General features: G+C 49.7%; 1 protein-coding gene across 1 annotated transcript in view; it reads right to left on the bottom strand.

Moving 5' to 3' along the window:
* Positions 1-14,654, bottom strand: part of als2b (alsin Rho guanine nucleotide exchange factor ALS2 b) — a 56,175-nt gene extending 41,521 nt beyond the window's left edge. Inside the window, exons 1-4 of the mRNA XM_042336155.1 lie at positions 14,580-14,654; positions 3,167-3,252; positions 2,091-2,245; positions 392-1,705 (exon numbers count right to left, since the gene is read on the bottom strand). Coding sequence (XP_042192089.1) covers positions 392-1,705; positions 2,091-2,245; positions 3,167-3,186 — 1,489 coding nt within the window. The 5' untranslated portion in view covers positions 3,187-3,252; positions 14,580-14,654. The remainder of the gene's footprint in view (positions 1-391; positions 1,706-2,090; positions 2,246-3,166; positions 3,253-14,579) is intronic.
* Positions 14,655-16,875: the final 2,221 nt, after the last annotated feature.

Raw genomic sequence — 16,875 nt, 5'->3', positions numbered from 1 at the left:
AACTTGCCCAAGGTTTCACCCTGCCTGGAATTGAACTCGGGTCTCTCACTTGCAAAGCGAGTGCTCTAACCACTGAGCCACAGGACTCCACTTTTATGGTTGGCCAACAAAATCGGGGTGGGGGGGGCACTTCTTGGCAGCCCTGCAGACCACAGGTTGGCAACCACTCGCCTAGACTATCAAACTGCAGCACAGGAGGGGTTCTACTGCTATAATTAGATACTTTAATCCGGATTCGCTGCACTTTCCCGGTGTCCTTCAACATTAATTCTTGCTGAATATTTTGCGGTGGAGAATCGTGTGTAGTACAAACACCAGTGTAGGCGAGCTGGGCCGAATGGCCTGTTACCCTACGCAACTCAGCCCACGTTTGGTTCCAGTAATCCCATACCTTGAGACAGAAGTCCAGGCAATGACAATCTGCGGCAAAGTCCCTCGGTCCCTTCCTCTCGAATGTCCCCCAGGCTGGAGCTCCTCTTGTCCGGCATGGTCTCTTGCATTCTCACAAGCTCTTCCCGGGTCTCCTTGTGGTAAGGTATGCTGCCCGCTGGGCCGCCGATACAGGTCAGCATCGATGTGGGCGAGGGGTAGTAGTAGTTCACAACTTTCCTGAGTGAAAGGGCTTCGTAGGTGGCAGCCACCTTCTCCCCAACCACCGAGGCACAGGAGACCACCAGCGTGTTGAAGGCTGAAGGAGTCGAGGGTGAAGCAGTGACTGAATGCGCACTGTCGGGTTGAAGCAGGAGTTGTGGGCACGAGACCTGGGCTCCTTTAGCAGAGCAATCTGTCTGGGAATTGTCAGAGAGCTTTTGGAGGTACTCCTTGACGGCCTTTTCGTCGGGATAAGGTGAGCTCCGAAGTCTCTGGTTGCCAGGGGCACCGTTGGCCTCCAGCACCGGACAGAGAGGGCTTCCCCGCTCAGCCGCAATCGAGCACTCGCTGTGCTCCAATTCACCGGCGGCGGAGCTAGCGCCGTGAAGAGCATCCTCCAGCTGCTGAAGGCTGCTGCTGCCTGTGTCAGATCGGTAAATTGGGTGTTTGGAAGGAGACTGATAGTGATTGAGTGGCAAAGATTTCCATTCAGAGTCGGACAACTCCATGCCCAGTGGGCAGTAGTGATTGTCTGATATGATCACGTGGTCCTCCTTGTCCATCATAGTCAGCAACAGCTGGTGGCAGTGGTCGCACTTCTCTGGGTTCTGCTTCTTCTCGTGCGGGGATGGCCTCTGGACAAGCGCCAGACTGTGCTGTGCTCCACAGGCAATCTGCAGCACCTCTCGGCCGGCCAGGTGCTCCAGCTTGTGGGGCTTGGCCACGGGGAAGCTGGTGGTGACCAGGCCCAGCTGGCAGCCGCTGCCCCAGGCCCACACCTCCCGCCTGGACGACAGGGCCAGGGTGTGCTGCTCCCCGCAGGCCAGCTGCACGATCCGGCTCGCCTGCGGGGGGCTGGTCTCGGGGTCGCAGATTGGGACCAGAGTCGGGGTCTGGACGTGGCTCTGGCCTGTCACTCCACACTGGCAGGAGGAGTTCTCACCCCACATGAAGACACTGCCGTCCTCGGTCACCGCTCCGCTGTGGTAGCTCCCCGCAGCCACACTGACCACCCGCGCGCCCTCCAGACTCCCCTCTCGAGTGGGAACAATTGCATGATTGCTCACAGAGTTCAGTCTCCATGGGAACTGCCCAAAGCTGTAGACAACACCACCTAAAAGGGAATGGAGAAGGGGCGGCGGGGGGAATCAATTAGCCTGCATTTATTACAAATGGGGCATAAATACGACAAATTACATTTATACAGCCGCTGAACAGCTAAGGTTTTGCACTCGAGTTGGGGGTTGGAATCAAGAAGAGTGGAAGGAAGGGGGGGGGGTGGAAGGGTGGCTAAAAGCACGATCAAAAAGGATATGACGTGAAGTATAGATTTACAAATCCCCTGCATGGACAGGAGGTGGAGCGCAAGATCATGTCAAAGGTTGTGGTGAGGGGTGGGTTTGCATCTCTCAGGATCCCTCAACCCCAAGTTATGAACATCGTGCCCCCACCTCCAGTTAGCAGTGCTGCACCTCCCCCCTGAACTGCCAATCGCTCACCTTCAATGAGCAGTACGCCGTGCTGGGCTCCCATAGCCGCCTGTAACACCACCTTGCCCCCGAGGCCAGGCAGCCGCTGTGGGACCAAAGAGCTGCCATAGCCTTTCCACACCAGTAGGAGCCCTCGTTCCTGATGACTCTCCTCCTCTCCTGGGCTGTGCAGACAATTTACAAACAGTTAAACCTTCACAATTGTTCACAGTGGTTCTTATTTTGCTTACTGTATAAGGGTGTACCTTTTCATTACACTTTGCAGTATGTCCTGCGAGGAACTTGGAGACATCCTCCTGACGTGAAAGGCATTATAGCAAATGTAAGGATTGTTATTTCATATTTATTCCAGCCCACTGTTCCCAGGTCTCTCCAGCTTTAAACTATAATGTTACACCACAGAAAAGGCTACTTGGCCCATTAGGCCTGTGCCAGCCCTCGGAAAGAACTGTCCATTTAGTCCACTCCCTTGTCCTTCCCCAACACAATTTTCTATATTTCAGATATCTGTTCAATTTCCCTTTGAAAACTATTATGGATTCTGCTTCAAGCAGTGTCACAGACATGTCTGTGGAAAGAATTGGAATGAAGGAAGCTCCAAGAGCTAATAAGAATAATAAAAAAATCAATACATTTAGCACCTTTCACATTGGGAGAACGTCTCAAAGTGCTTCACAGAATATACTGTGAAGTGCAGTAACTGGTGTATTTCCTAGATGAAAATTGTGCACAGCAATATCCCACAAACAGCCATAAATTGTATTTGGGGGATTCTTGGCTAGGACACTAGGAGAAATTCCCTTCTTTAGAATAACCCAATCTTTAACATCCACTTGAACAGGCAAACAGGACCTTGGTTTAACATTTCATCCAAAGGACAACACCTCAATGCACACCCCAGCACAACATTGGAGTGCCAATCCTAGACTTCAAAGACCTAATGTGGGGATTGAACCCAATAAACTGACTCTGAGGTGAGAATGCTACCAACCAAACAACACTGACAATAATCAGGCTGACTGTCAGATTCAGTGCAGTCCCTGGCCCCAGGCCTGATTACCTCTTGCTACAGAGATGGAAAGTACCTTGTGTCTTGCCTTTCCATTAGTAGAGAAACCCCATCTCACGGTTAGCGCAGGGCAGCCCTCTTATAAATTCCACGGGAAGAAAACTGAAGAGAAAAACAAAATCATTAAAATAGCATCTCTATGACTGTTAAAATCACACTTCACACACCACTGGAATTTAATCTGAGCCCATACGACAATCTGTATGTCTCAGTACTAACCAGGTACAATCTCATTTTGATAAGAATGTACCTCTGTTAGGATTAACAATCGCCAGGAATTTCCCTGTTACGCAAACCCCAATGCCAGTCAAAGAAGGGAGGGGCATGAATTGAATTCCCCACCACCACACACACACACACACACACTCCTCAGTTGTTCAATTTAACATCACTGCTAAGGAACAAGGGGTGAGGTGTTGGGAGTCCAAACCAACTTGTGTGCATTCATACAATAGAAACCAAATGGATTGAATGGTCTCTAGCTGTGTTGTAGGTTTCTACAAGTCCCTGAAGCAGGGCTGCCAGACATAGGTGGGAGGTGCTTTGCCCTGGAGAACGAATCAGAGGGAAAAAACGAATCAGAGGGAAAAGGCAGCCATACGTCTTCAGGAAAAACAGCTGAATGGATTTCTAAAAGCCGCAGCATCTGCTTCAGTACCAGGGCTTTGGTCCCGAGGGTTGGGCAGACTCCGAGTTCCAAGCAGTGTTCTGCATAGTTAAGTGAGGCTTCTTGTGCACACAACCCAAATCCCAGCATTTCATTTCCTTTCACCATCTCCACAAACATTGCCAGAAGAGAATCCAACCAGATAGAAATGTATCACAATACATGCTGAATGGTCTACAATCACAACTAACTACACAAGATGATTTTAAAGAAGAGGCCTTTATCCTCACTTGAAATAGAAAAGCTTAATAAAGTGGTAAATTGAACTCTCATCTCTAATTTGACTGCCCCTCACTCTTAAACAACCCTCTATCTATAGTATTCTATAATAATTCTCTTTTAAACTCTTAATAATAAGTTGATGAACAATGTTAATAATAATCCTTACATTTGATACAGTGTCTTTCAGGAGTATGTCTCAAAGCACTTCACAGGATATACTGTAAATAGTAGTGACTGACTGTTTTGTTGGCAAACAAAATTCTTCCAACAATGAAGCACTCCAGTCTAACTCTACTGAATATACCTGACCTTCTCAATAGGGTTTCTAAAGTAATTTCCTTATCACAGCCATCTGAAGGATGTGACTGGTGATTGGAACCCGGCTCAATTGTGAACCTGTGTTTATTCCACGCTGTGAACCACAATGTAGCCAAGACCAGATTTTGCATTATACTGGAAGGGTTCAAAGTCACAAAAACTTTTACATGTGTGCCAGGCAGAATCAGAAAAGACATGTCACTCTCATAATCACCCTCATTTTACTATAAATAATAGCTGGGATAAAATAATTCCCCAGTCACTTTGAGTACTGTTAGCAAAGGCAGATTTACGTGAATAAAAACAAGCTAACCTTCATATTGTAGATTCCAGTATTTTGTGCGCAATTTACTCAAAGACTTTGAATTAAAGCATAACCATCCAGATGTAGCTTTTATGTAAGATCATTTTCAAAATAAATCCTACCAAACAAGATGCATCTTACATCCATGTGTGCTACGCACTGTTCGGAGTCTGTGATCAATAAGATCTCCCAGCAGTGTGCAACGATCACAAATTTACTTGGTTTACCTGAACTGCAAACAATTTGAAAATTGTGCATTTTGCAAAAAAAAGGAACAGGGTCATGGACTGCTGTGCTTGCAAATCACCAGCTCATCATCTCTACTGCCTTTCAAGAGGGCGAAATGCAGCAGCCAATTTCGCACTGACTGCAGTGTCCCACAAACAATTGTGGATTGAGTGAACACATTATTATTTGCATACAGCAAGGTCCACAAACAACCATGAAGTGAGTGATCAACTTTATTTGGAGGATTGTTGGCCAGGGTACTAGTTCCCTTTTTCAAATCATGCCATGGGATCTTTAACATCCACTGTTCAGGCACAGGACCTCAATTTAACATCTCATCCAAAGGATGGCACCTCCGACAATGTAGTATTGTCATATTAATACCCCAGTATTGCAGTGGAGTGTCAGCCTGAGTGATAAGCTCAAGTCCCGACATGGACTTCACTTAGAGAAATGAGGGTGCTACCTGCTGAACTAACTGAGCTGTTAATATATCTTGTACGGCTCAACTGGGATTAAATTTAATTTTGCAGTGGTCAGATTGCGTTTCATTCTAGTAGTGGATTTGGGAGCCAAGCTGAACCCACTTCCTAACCAGGGAAAAGTTTGCAGCAAGATCTATTCCCTTTTGTTGGTGTAGCTCTACCATCCACCTCTCTGCACCACAAGCACTCCTAAGACCTGCTTTACTCTGGAATTAAAGGCAACACTCCATCAGCGCGTTTGCAAGAATCCCCACCTCAGTGACTCTTTCAGAGAAAGAAAGAGAGAATGAGAGCGAGAGAGAGAAAAAGAGCAAGGGAAAGAAAATGAAAGCGATAGAAAGAGAACGAAGACAAAACCCAACAAAGTCTGACCTTTCTTGTTCGATCACCTCCTCGCTGTGCTGACTGTGCTCAGAGTTAAACCATCCTTAATGACTGCAAGTTAATACCTAGTTACACAGCAGCCAGCATCAATGTTTAATGGAAGATTTCCCATTCTCATGGGGCTACAAGCTCTGAAGTCAAGGCCGTGTGCAGACCAATTCGATCGTTTTGTCCAAAAGATTGAAACAGAACAAAATTAAGAAATGTCAAATGTTTGTGTTAATAGCTTCAAACCCAAGGAGCTGGCACTGCACTCAGCCTCCAGAGTCCAGCAACAAAGATGCATTGTGCTCACCCACTACGACAGAACCCTACACTGTACACTGTAAGGCACGGAAACAATGTACATTCAGCCACCCCAGGCAATCCAGGGGTGATGCTCCAAGGCATTATTGGGGGGAAAGCTAGATTGTCAGAGATGCTGTCCTTCAGATGAGATCTTAAACCATTAAAGACCCCGTAATGCTATTTGAAAAGCAAGTTTCTCCCAATATCCTGTCCACCAATTCCCCAGATAAAATTGTTCATTCACTGTTTGTGGGATATTGCTGTGTGCAAATTGGCTGTCACATTTGCCTACAAGACACATAGTCATTACACTTTACAGTAAATTCCGTGAAGCACTTTGAAATGCTTCAGTAACGTGATAAGGCTCTGTATTAAATACAAGAATTATTATAATGGTGATCATTATTATTTCAAGAGTCACAGTCTCCTTTCACATACTGGGCTTTATCCAGCGCTCATACCAATTGGAAATGAGAGGCATAATTTATGTTATGCCTGTTTGACCCCACTTTTGGTCATCTTTCTCCTCCTCAACGCCCTCGACTCCCACCTTCAGCACCTTAGACCAGCTAGAATTGTTAAGTGCTTTGGGGCATTCTCCAAATGTGAAAGGTGCTAGTTAAGTGTTAACTGTTTTGTATGAATACACCAATGTATTGCTTGCCATCTTTGGAACAGGAGCCATTTCATCATGGCTGTTTATAGGACGTTGTTGTACACATATTGGATGCCGCATTTGCCTACAAATTACAGTCACTGCAATTTACAGTAAATCCTGTGAATCACCAAGCCTTCACCATTTTATTCATTCGCGGGAGCTCTTTTCTTCTTAATCCCATCTCCCCACTTCTTCTCCACATCTCATGGAGCTCCAATCCCAACCATTGTACCTTCCTCTGAAACAAATCGATTTATTCATCATCTAAGGCTTTCTGAGGCTGTGCGCTATGTATTCTCACAACCATCTGCCTTGAAGAAACTATTCTGGATACACTTCTTAACCATTCGCCTCTATTAGTATGATTATTAATGTTAAGATAATAATTATAATAATCCTTGCATTTGATATAGTGCTTTTCACGTCTTCCAGACGTCTCAAAGCGCTTCACAGAATATACTGTAAAGTGAATTGACTCTATATTTGTGGGTGAAACGCAGCAGCCATTTTGCGCACAGAAGTGTCCCACAAACAGTCGTGGATTGAAGTGACCAATTTATTATTGTTTTTTGTTTCTTGAGGGATTATTATCAGGCGTGTGGAGTAAGGAAACTTGGCCAGGTTTTGCCCTACCGGGTAATCGAACCCAGGTCTCTCGCTTGCAGGACGAGTGCTCTAACCACTGAGCTACAGGAATCCATAGGACTCATAAACAAGATTTATGTTAACTACAGTTTTCCATCTGCGATTTTACACTGGTTCCCATATCTGAATAACTTTCAACCCAGATTATATCCATTAGCGTGCTGGCAGCCTCCTGCACGTGTCATCTCTTCTGTTATTTTTACAACTTGTAACAGAATTAGACAGTTTATGTTTCAGACAATCATCTACTCTAACAGGCAAAAATTATGTAACCTTGACTGTGAAAACTCTGTAACTGGCCTTTCACCATGATAGTCACTGAAGGAATCTTGTGACCAACAAATCACTCAATGAACAGAAACTGAGTGCAAAGACTCATCCCTGATGGGGAGTTAGTGAAACTCTAACTCAGCCCAATATGTTGTTGACTTATTCCCCACCAATACAGCCACTTAATTGATTACACATTAACCAAAGAGCTGTTTTTCTCAGGCCCCTAATATTCAGGAGATGCACTTCAAAACCTTTTTGCATAGTGAATGTGGCAAGCTTGCTTTACGGGTGACATCAGAAAAGCACTTCAATGGCAAAGGTGCAATGTGCAGTGTCTTGGCCTGACAAAGAAAGTGCATCTGGAGGTAAAGTTCATCTCGTACAAGGAACCCCTTGCAAGACTGACTCCAGATCAGCCAGGCCCTGAACACCTAATGTATCGCCATGACGTACATGGGATCCTCTGTATGTCAACAGCTAGATTTTTGCTCTGCGCTCATGCTATTTACATAATGATTTTCCTGTTCAAGCGTTTTTTTTTTCTATTCGCTATGTGGGCCAAAGCCCCTATGTGCAGGTTGAGCTCTAGCTGGACAAGCATTGGAAAGCTTGCTCAATGCACACTCTTGAGTGCCCCAGCCCAACCTGCACCTGAACACTCTGGGGTTGCTCCGGGGAGAGCGTTCATATTCCATAACAGACAAAGGGAAGTTTTCATACATACATAGGACTCTTGATCGTTCGGTTTGGAGACTTAAGAACGATGACGGGTTTCCGCATCGGGCAAAAATAAAGCTCTTTTTCAATACTGGTACATCTGCTCTGGAACAAACACACTCTCTTCTGAAAAAATGCATCAATACATTTTTTGGGTCACTGCGATTTCTTAACAAAGATCGGTTTGTCAACAGAGTGAAATATAGGTGGGCGCAGTGGCTGGCAACCACAATAACTTACAATTATGTAGCGCTTCTCAACTAAAAGAACTCAACTTGGCACGTGACTGAGAGGTTAGAGTTTATTCATGAACACTTCTAAACCACCCTTCAGCTCATTTGGGGAAAGGGGGAAGGTGGTAACAGAGAGAAACAGTGAACAGAGGCTGGATAAATCAGAGCATAATAATCATTGCTTCACACGATTTACTGCAAAGTACAGTATTTTGTAGGCAAACGTGGCAGCCAGTTTGCACTTAGCAAAGTCCCACAAACAGCCATAATAGGCAGACTTACTCATTCCCTCGGTTTAACATCTCATTCAAAGGACGGCTTCTTTGACAATGCAGCTCACGCCCCCCGTTGCACTAGAGTGCCAGCCTCGAATTGGAGCTGGGGCTTGATCTCACAACCTTCTAAATCAGAGGTGAGAGCGCTGCTACTGAGCCAGGCTGACATCTGAATGGTGTCATTAAGGGAATGGGTACCTCAGGCCACTCTCGTACCGCATTTACACGACAACGTCCTCGCACACAGACCACTGCTTCCGACGATTGCACTTCAGGTGGTGAGATAAAGGCACTCTTATATCTCACCACACCCCTCCCTCAATCAAAAATCAACAGTGCAAACTTCAGAAAAGTTCACTGCTGGAATATAAAGCTGTGATTACACACAACTTGCATTCATATAACGGCCTTCACTCACAATGGTCACTGCGGTGAGAGAGAGCCGTGCCAGACCGTGCAAGCTGTCTGTCACAGTAACTAAGTTGCAATTCTGCAGTTTCTGTTCCACAGTGTGGACAAAGATAACAAACTGCAGTGCTAGCAGTCTCAGAATAACTAGAGATACTTCCACCTCTGTGGTAACCCAACAATATAACACTACAACAAACAGCTCCCAGGTTGTGGAGTGGAGACCTGAGGACAGGTAACATGAAACTCACCACTACATTTAACGCCCAGATTGTAGGTAACCTAAAAATTCACTGAGCCTGCATACATGTATTCATACATGGGACACTGCACTTTGTGACGTTGTCTCCGTCAGATGCTATTGTGTAGTTTTTATTTAGTTATCCTGGAATCGGTCCCATGGACTACAGAGATCTTTGCCAGTGCCGGACGTTCCTAGAGAGTGCGTTGAGCCCTTTTTACTGAGTCACACAATCACTCTCCCTCTCCCCACTCCCTAAATAGCTGTCACAGGGCCCGATTTTGAAAGCATATCCCAGGTGGGTTGAGTGGAGGCCATGAGTGCACTAAGCACTGGGCAGCTTCTCTATCCTTGAACGCAGCCCAGGGCATGAACATCTTGAAGGTTTGTATCCCTCAGGTTAGCAGACTACCTCAGGGTAAGCCAATAAAGAAGGGTTTCAGCCTCTGCCTGGACCGAGCAACGTACCAGAGCTCGAGGCTTTTTCTCTCCAGCAGCGATGGTTTATGATAGGCTATTATATTGTTGGAATGGCTCCACAGCTGGGAGCCCAGGTCACCACGTTCCACTGATGTTCCAGCACACCTCGTTCTTCTCTTAAAAGGAAGGCTTTACTTACGCCCACTTTTCCATTTAAATTGTTTGCATTGTTTGCGGGGATTTGAACCGCAATTCTTTGTATCCTGTGAAGTGCTTTGAGATGTCACGATGACGTGATGAAGTGCTGTATCAAATGCAAGAATTATTATTATTATAATTCTGGCCCCAATGACACAACAAAGCAACCATGATGTTACTACAATCCCATCAGCTAAGGATCAATTTGAGGACCAGACTGAGATCAGAGCCTCCTTTACCGACCTATCCGGATGGAATAACACGCATTGTGTCTCCCAACAGCCGGAGTCTTACAGGTTCTCTTGAGCTACAGAAGGGACTATGGGATGGAGTTCTAAAGGGTGGGAGTTACTCACACAATTACTTTGTAATCACGTGTGGGATCTTGCTGATTATTTCATCCGGCAAGTAAAAGTCAAGCAGCTTTAGCTCTAATCATGTTTTAGCTGATATTGTCTCCATTTCAAAGTAAGATTGGTGAGAACAGGATGGATCCAGGGACAGCAAATCTGTCTGATGCTACATTACGAGCTGCTTCTGGAGACAAACATAGTATTGTGAAAGCGGCATCACACAGCATTTATATGTTAAGAGGCACAACTTCAGTTTGATTCAGTTAACGCTCTCTCTTCCTATACACAAAGTTGCGGGTTCAGGGTCCCACCTGAGGACCTGAGCTCCTAATCCATGCTGACATTCCAGTGTATTACTACGATAACGCAGCATTGTTGGGAGGCCGTCTTTCTGATAAGGAGTAAAGCCTGAGTTCCGGTTTCCAAGAAGTTGGAATGTCACTGAAGAAGATTCAGCGACACTGATAAAGAGAAAGGAGTTTTTCATGTTGTTCAAGCTAATGATCCTCCAGAAACAATTGGTTATTTGCTTCATGGATCACAGACACTTACAACACAGGAGGCCATTTGACCTGTCACGTCTGCACCAGTTTTAATAGAGGTGTTCAAGAGGAGTTAGTAAATAGAGAGAAAATGTAAATAGTTTCTCTCTGTTTACTCTAACAAAACTCCTCTTGCACACCTCTGTTAAATCTCTCCTTAACCTTCTCAGCTCCAAGGAGAACAATCTCAGTTTCTCGAGTCTCTCCACATAACTGAAGTCGCTCATTCCTAGTATCATTCTGGTACTGCATCCTCTCCAAGGCCATGACATTCTTACTAAAGGGTGGTGCCACAATTGGACACGATAATCCAGCTGAGGCCTAACCAGTGACTTATGACCCGTTCTGTCTTCCCCTACCTCCACAACATTGCCCGCCTCAGCCACTGCCTCTCCCCTCAGGCCGCCGAGACTCTATTCCATGCATCTGTCACATCTAGGCCCGACTACGCCAACTCCCCTGCTTGTTGGCCTTCCCAACTTTTCCCTCCACAAGCTGCAGCTCGTGTCCTCTCCCACACCAGATTTCATGACTCTATCACCCCACCCTCATCCACCTCTACTGGCTCCCCATCCCCCCAGAGGATAGCGTTCAAAATCCTCGCCTTCCAAGCCCTCCACAACATTGCTCCTTCCTACTTCTGCAACCTGCGAACACCATATCGACCTGTCCGTACCCTCCGCTCAGCAGACTCTGGCCTGCTCCACGTCCCCCACTCAACCTCACCACCATCAGCGGTCGGGCGTGCAGCCTCTCTGCCCCCTTTGGAACTCCATCCCACAGTCCCTTCGTCTTGCTCCCTCCTTTGCCTCCTTCAAGGCATATCTCAAGACCCTCCTCTTCAACTGCACCTTCAGACATCCCTACCCCTATCCTCTCTAACCCCCACCCTTCCTGATCCCAACCCCTTGCTCGGGCCCAAATCCCTGACTGTCCAGTGCTTTTGGATGTCCTCCCAACGTGAAGGGCATTATACAAATGTAATTTGTTGTTCATTGTGTCGTTCGTCAGAATTTCCTTTGTTTGTTTACTACAATTGATTTCCCCCCCACCCATAGGACAAAAAAAGGATGAAAACCGCTTGTCAAGTTACCAGGGCACCAAGTCATCCTCCTGAGCAAAATTGACACACAAGAGTGCTTTTCTCCTTTCCAAAATAAAAGCAGGCTTTCCAAGTGTTCCCCTTTAAACACTGACTACACCGCAACTCCCGAACATTGCGACATCTTGGAGAGGAGGGATGAAGGATCTTGTCTTGGAAGCAACCCCCCCTCCCCCCCCCCCCCCGGTCATCCTGACTCCCCATCTCCCTGTGCTGTGGCAGAAAGTCATAAATCCCCATAAACAGCACAAACCTCCAATAATAGCAAACATTAAACTCCATAAACAGCACAAACCCCACAAACAAACACCACCAAATCTCAGGCAGTGGAATTTCGAGAAGGACAGTGAACACATTTGGCTGACGATGTTAGGTCAGAGAGGCCGAGGAATTTGCTGGCCTGAGCAGGCCACTGCGTGGTGAGCGCAGGGGACAGACAGGAGAGTATGGCTACCGAAGTCACTCAGCCATTCTCACTATAAAAATCAAAAGAAACCTAAATCACACAATGAGCCTGAAGAGGTGCTGGAATCATAATGATCCTTGCATTTGATAGAGCGCCTTCTAACAACTGTCGAAACTTCTCAAAGCTCTTCACAGGATTTTACTGTAAAGTCAGCTGCTGTATTTTCTAGGCAAACGCAGCGGCCGATTTGCATGCGGCAATGTCCCACAATCAGCCATGAAGTGAACCACCAACTTTTATCTGGGGAATTGCTGCCCGGGGCAACGGGATAAACTCCCCTCTCTTTTCAAAAAGTGACTCTGGATCATTGATGTCTCTTTGGTTTAAAGTCTCGTCAGTGACAAGGCAGCGCTCTGCCAGCACTGAGCTGGGGAGTCCCGGACAGATGATAACCAGCTGAAAATACCGCAACCTTGTGACTCGGAGGCGACAGTCACACTGTCCGTCCCAGCAATGTTCGGCGCTCTGAGACTGAGCCATTGCCGACACACAGTGTAAAGCTCCATTGTTGGGCGAGTGAAGAGATTTAGTCAACACATTCTCTGCGCCAGTGCCCCCCTCCCACTGTCTCTCCCCCCCCCACCTCAGAGGGTCTCTCTTCCCCCCCCCCACCTCAGAGGGTCTCTCCCCGCCACCTCAGGGGGTCTCTCTCCCCCACCCCCCACCTCAGGGGGTCTCTCTCCCCCACCCCCCACCTCAGGGGGTCTCTCCCCCCCCAACTCAGGGGGTCTCTCCCCGCCCACCTCAGGGGGTCTCTCCCCGCCCACCTCAGGGGGTCTCTCCCCGCCCACCTCAGGGGGTCTCTCCCCGCCCACCTCAGGGGGTCTCTCGCCGCCCACCTCAGGGGGTCTCTCGCCGCCCACCTCAGGGGGTCTCTCCCCGCCCACCTCAGGGTCTCTTCCCACCTCAGAGGGTCTCTCCCCCCCACCTCAGGGGATCTCTCCCCCCCCACCTCAGGGGATTTCTCCCCCCTCATCTCAGGGTCTCTTCCCACCTCAGGGGGTCTCTCCCCCACCTCAGGGGGTCTCTCCCCGTCCCCCACCTCAGGGGGTCTCTCCCCGTCCCCCACCTCAGGGGGTCTCTCCCCCCCCACCTCAGGGGTCTCTCCCCCCCACACCTCAGGGGGTCTCTCCCCCCCACACCTCAGGGGGTCTCTCCCCGTCCCCCACCTCAGGGGGTCTCTCACCCCCACACCTCAGGGGGCTCTCCCCCCCACACCCCCCCACCTCAGGGGGTCTCTCCCCGTCCCCCACTTCAGGGGGTCTCTCCCCCCACACCTCAGGGGGTCTCTCCCCCCCACACCTCAGGGGGTCTCTCCCCCCCACACCTCAGGGGGTCTCTCCCCCCCCCACCTCAGGGGTCTCTCCCCCCACCCTCAGGGGTCTCTCCCCCACCCCAGGTGTCTCTCCCCCCACACCTCAGGTGGTCTCTCCCCCCACACCTCAGGGGTCTCTCCCCCCCCCCACACCTCAGGGGTCTCTCCCCCCACCCAGGGTCTCTCCCCCCACACCTCAGTGGTCTCCCCCACACCTCAGGTGGTCTCTCCCCCCACCTCAGTGGTCTCTCCCCCCACACCTCAGGTGGTCTCTCCCCCCACACCTCAGGGGGTCTCTCCCCCCACACCTCAAGTGGTCTCTCCCCCACACCTCGGGGTCTCTCCCCCCCACACCTCAGGGGGTCTCTCCCCCCACCTCGTGGTCTCTCCCCCCCACCTCAGGTGGTCTCTCCCCCCACCTCAGGGTCTCCCCCCACACCTCAGGGGGTCTCTCCTCCCCCCACACCTCAAGTGGTCTCTCCCCCCACACCTCAGGTGTCTCTCCCCCACACCTCAGGGGGTCTCTCCCCCCCTCAGTCCTCCACCTCATGGTCTCTCCCCCACACCTCAGGGGGTCTCTCCCCCCCACACCTCAGGTGTCTCTCCCCCACACCTCAGGGGGTCTCTCCCCCCCACCCCAGGGGGTCTCTCGGTGTCGCTGCCCCTTTAAGCCCCGCTCGGCCTCACCTGAGTCTCCACATTTCGGATTGAGAAGCCAAAAGCCGAATGAAGCCGCGATCACCGCCCCCCCCCTCTCCCCCCGCCCCCGCCCCCGCCCCCGCCCGGCGGGGAGGGTCAAAGCTCCGGACTCACAGCGGCTGAAACCCGAGCGGCAGCTCCGGGCTGTGAACTGGGCCTAACGGGGGCCCAGAGACACCACAGCACTCCGCCCGGTCCAGGGCCAGGAACGCGTTTCGAAATGGGAGAGAGTCAGAGAGTCAGAGAGAGTGTCAGAGAGTGTTAGAGAGTGAGAGTGTCAGAGAGTGAGAGTGTGTCAGAGAGAGAGAGAGAGAGTGTGTGTCAGAGAGTGAGAGTGTGTCAGAGAGAGAGAGAGTGTCAGAGAGAGAGAGAGTGTCAGAGAGTGAGAGTGTCAGAGAGAGTGTGAGAGAGTGTCAGAGAGAGAGAGAGAGAGAGTGTCAGAGAGAGAGAGAGAGAGTGTCAGAGAGAGAGAGTGTGTCAGAGAGAGTGTCAGAGAGTGAGAGTGTCAGAGAGAGAGAGTGAGTGTGTCAGAGAGAGAGAGTGAGTGTGTCAGAGAGAGAGAGTGTGTCAGAGAGAGTGAGAGTGTCAGAGAGAGAGAGTGTCAGAGTGAGAGTGTCAGAGAGAGAGTGAGAGAGTGTCAGAGAGTGAGAGTGTCAGAGAGAGAGAGAGAGAGTGTCAGAGAGAGAGAGAGTGAGAGTGTCAGACAGAGTGAGAGTGTCAGAGAGAGAGAGTGAGAGTGTCAGACAGAGTGAGAGTGTCAGAGAGAGAGTGTCAGAGAGAGAGAGAGTGTGTCAGAGAGAGAGTGAGAGTGTCAGAGAGAGAGTGAGAGAGTGTCAGAGAGAGAGAGTGAGAGAGAGTGTCAGAGAGAGAGAGAGAGTGTCAGAGAGAGAGTGAGAGTGTCAGAGAGAGAGTGAGAGAGAGTGTCAGAGAGAGAGAGTGAGAGTGTCAGAGAGATAGAGTGAGAGTGTCAGAGAGAGAGAGAGTGTCAGACAGAGTGAGAGTGTCAGAGAGAGAGAGTGAGAGTGTCAGACAGAGTGAGAGTGTCAGAGAGAGAGAGTGTCAGAGAGTGAGTGTTAGAGAGTGAGAGTGTCAGCGAGATAGAGTGAGAGTGTCAGAGAGAGAGAGTGAGAGTGTCAGAGAGAGAGTGAGAGTGTCAGAGAGATAGAGTGAGAGTGTCAGAGAGAGAGTGAGAGTGTCAGAGAGAGTGACAGTGTCTGAGAGAGAGTGAGAGTGTCAGAGAGAGTGAGAGTGTCAGAGAGAGAGAGTGAGAGAGTGTCAGAGAGAGAGTGAGAGTGTCAGACAGAGTGAGAGTGTCAGAGAGAGAGAGTGAGAGTGTCGGAGAGAGTGAGAGTGTCAGAGAGTGAGAGTGTAAGAGAGAGTGAGAGTGTCAGAGAGAGAGAGTGAGAGAGTGTCAGGCAGAGAGTGTGAGAGAGGCTGAGAGTGAGAGTGTCAGAGAGAGAGAGAGAGAGTGTCAGAGAGAGTGAGAGTGTCAGAGAGAGAGAGTGAGAGTGTCAGAGAGAGTGAGAGTGTCAGAGAGAGAGAGTCAGAGAGAGTGAGAGTGTCAGAGAGAGAGAGTGAGAGTGTCAGGCAGAGAGTGTGAGAGAGGCTGAGAAGAGTTGGAGAGGTGGTCAGAGAGAGAGTGAGAGTGTCTCTCTCCCCCTCTCCCCCTCTCTCTCACACCCCCTCTCCCCCCCTCTCTCTCACACCCCCTCACACCCCCTCTCCCCCCCTCTCTCTCTCCCCTCCACCGCAGGAGGGGCTTTGGCCCCGAATTCTCTTTGCGAAGACTTCACCACCACACGGAGCTGCCGATCACTCACTCGCTGCTCCCCCTCTCCCTCTCCCTCTCCCCCTCTCTGGCCCCGGAGTCCGCACCGACACTTCCCATCGCAGCTGAGCCCAAGTCAGGCTTCACTCTGCCTTCAGCTCAACCCCCCCCCCCCCCACCCCACCCCCCGCCCCCGGGGGGGCACTGCTGTGGATTAACCCCGACTCTGCTGTCACTGTCCGCTCAGCACTGCACTGCTTTGTAATTGCTTTCTGTGTGTGTGTGTGTGAGAGAGAGAGGGTGAGGGAGAGAGAGAGAGAGAGAGAGGGTGAGGGAGAGAGAGAGGGGAGAGGAGATAGAGGGTGAGGGAGGAGGGTGAGGGAGAGGGAGGGGGAGGGAGGGTGAGGGAGAGAGAGAGGGGGAGGGAGAGAGAGGGTGAGGGAGAGAGGGTGAGGGAGAGGGAGGGGGAGGGAGAGAGAGGGTGAGGGAGGGGGAGGAGAGAGAGGGTGAGGGAGA

Source organism: Callorhinchus milii, unplaced genomic scaffold (assembly GCF_018977255.1).
Source record: "Callorhinchus milii isolate IMCB2004 unplaced genomic scaffold, IMCB_Cmil_1.0 Scaffold6, whole genome shotgun sequence".
Taxonomy (NCBI): domain Eukaryota; kingdom Metazoa; phylum Chordata; class Chondrichthyes; order Chimaeriformes; family Callorhinchidae; genus Callorhinchus; species Callorhinchus milii.
Note: the sequence above shows the minus strand (reverse complement) of the source record. Positions and strands in the feature narration are given on the sequence as shown.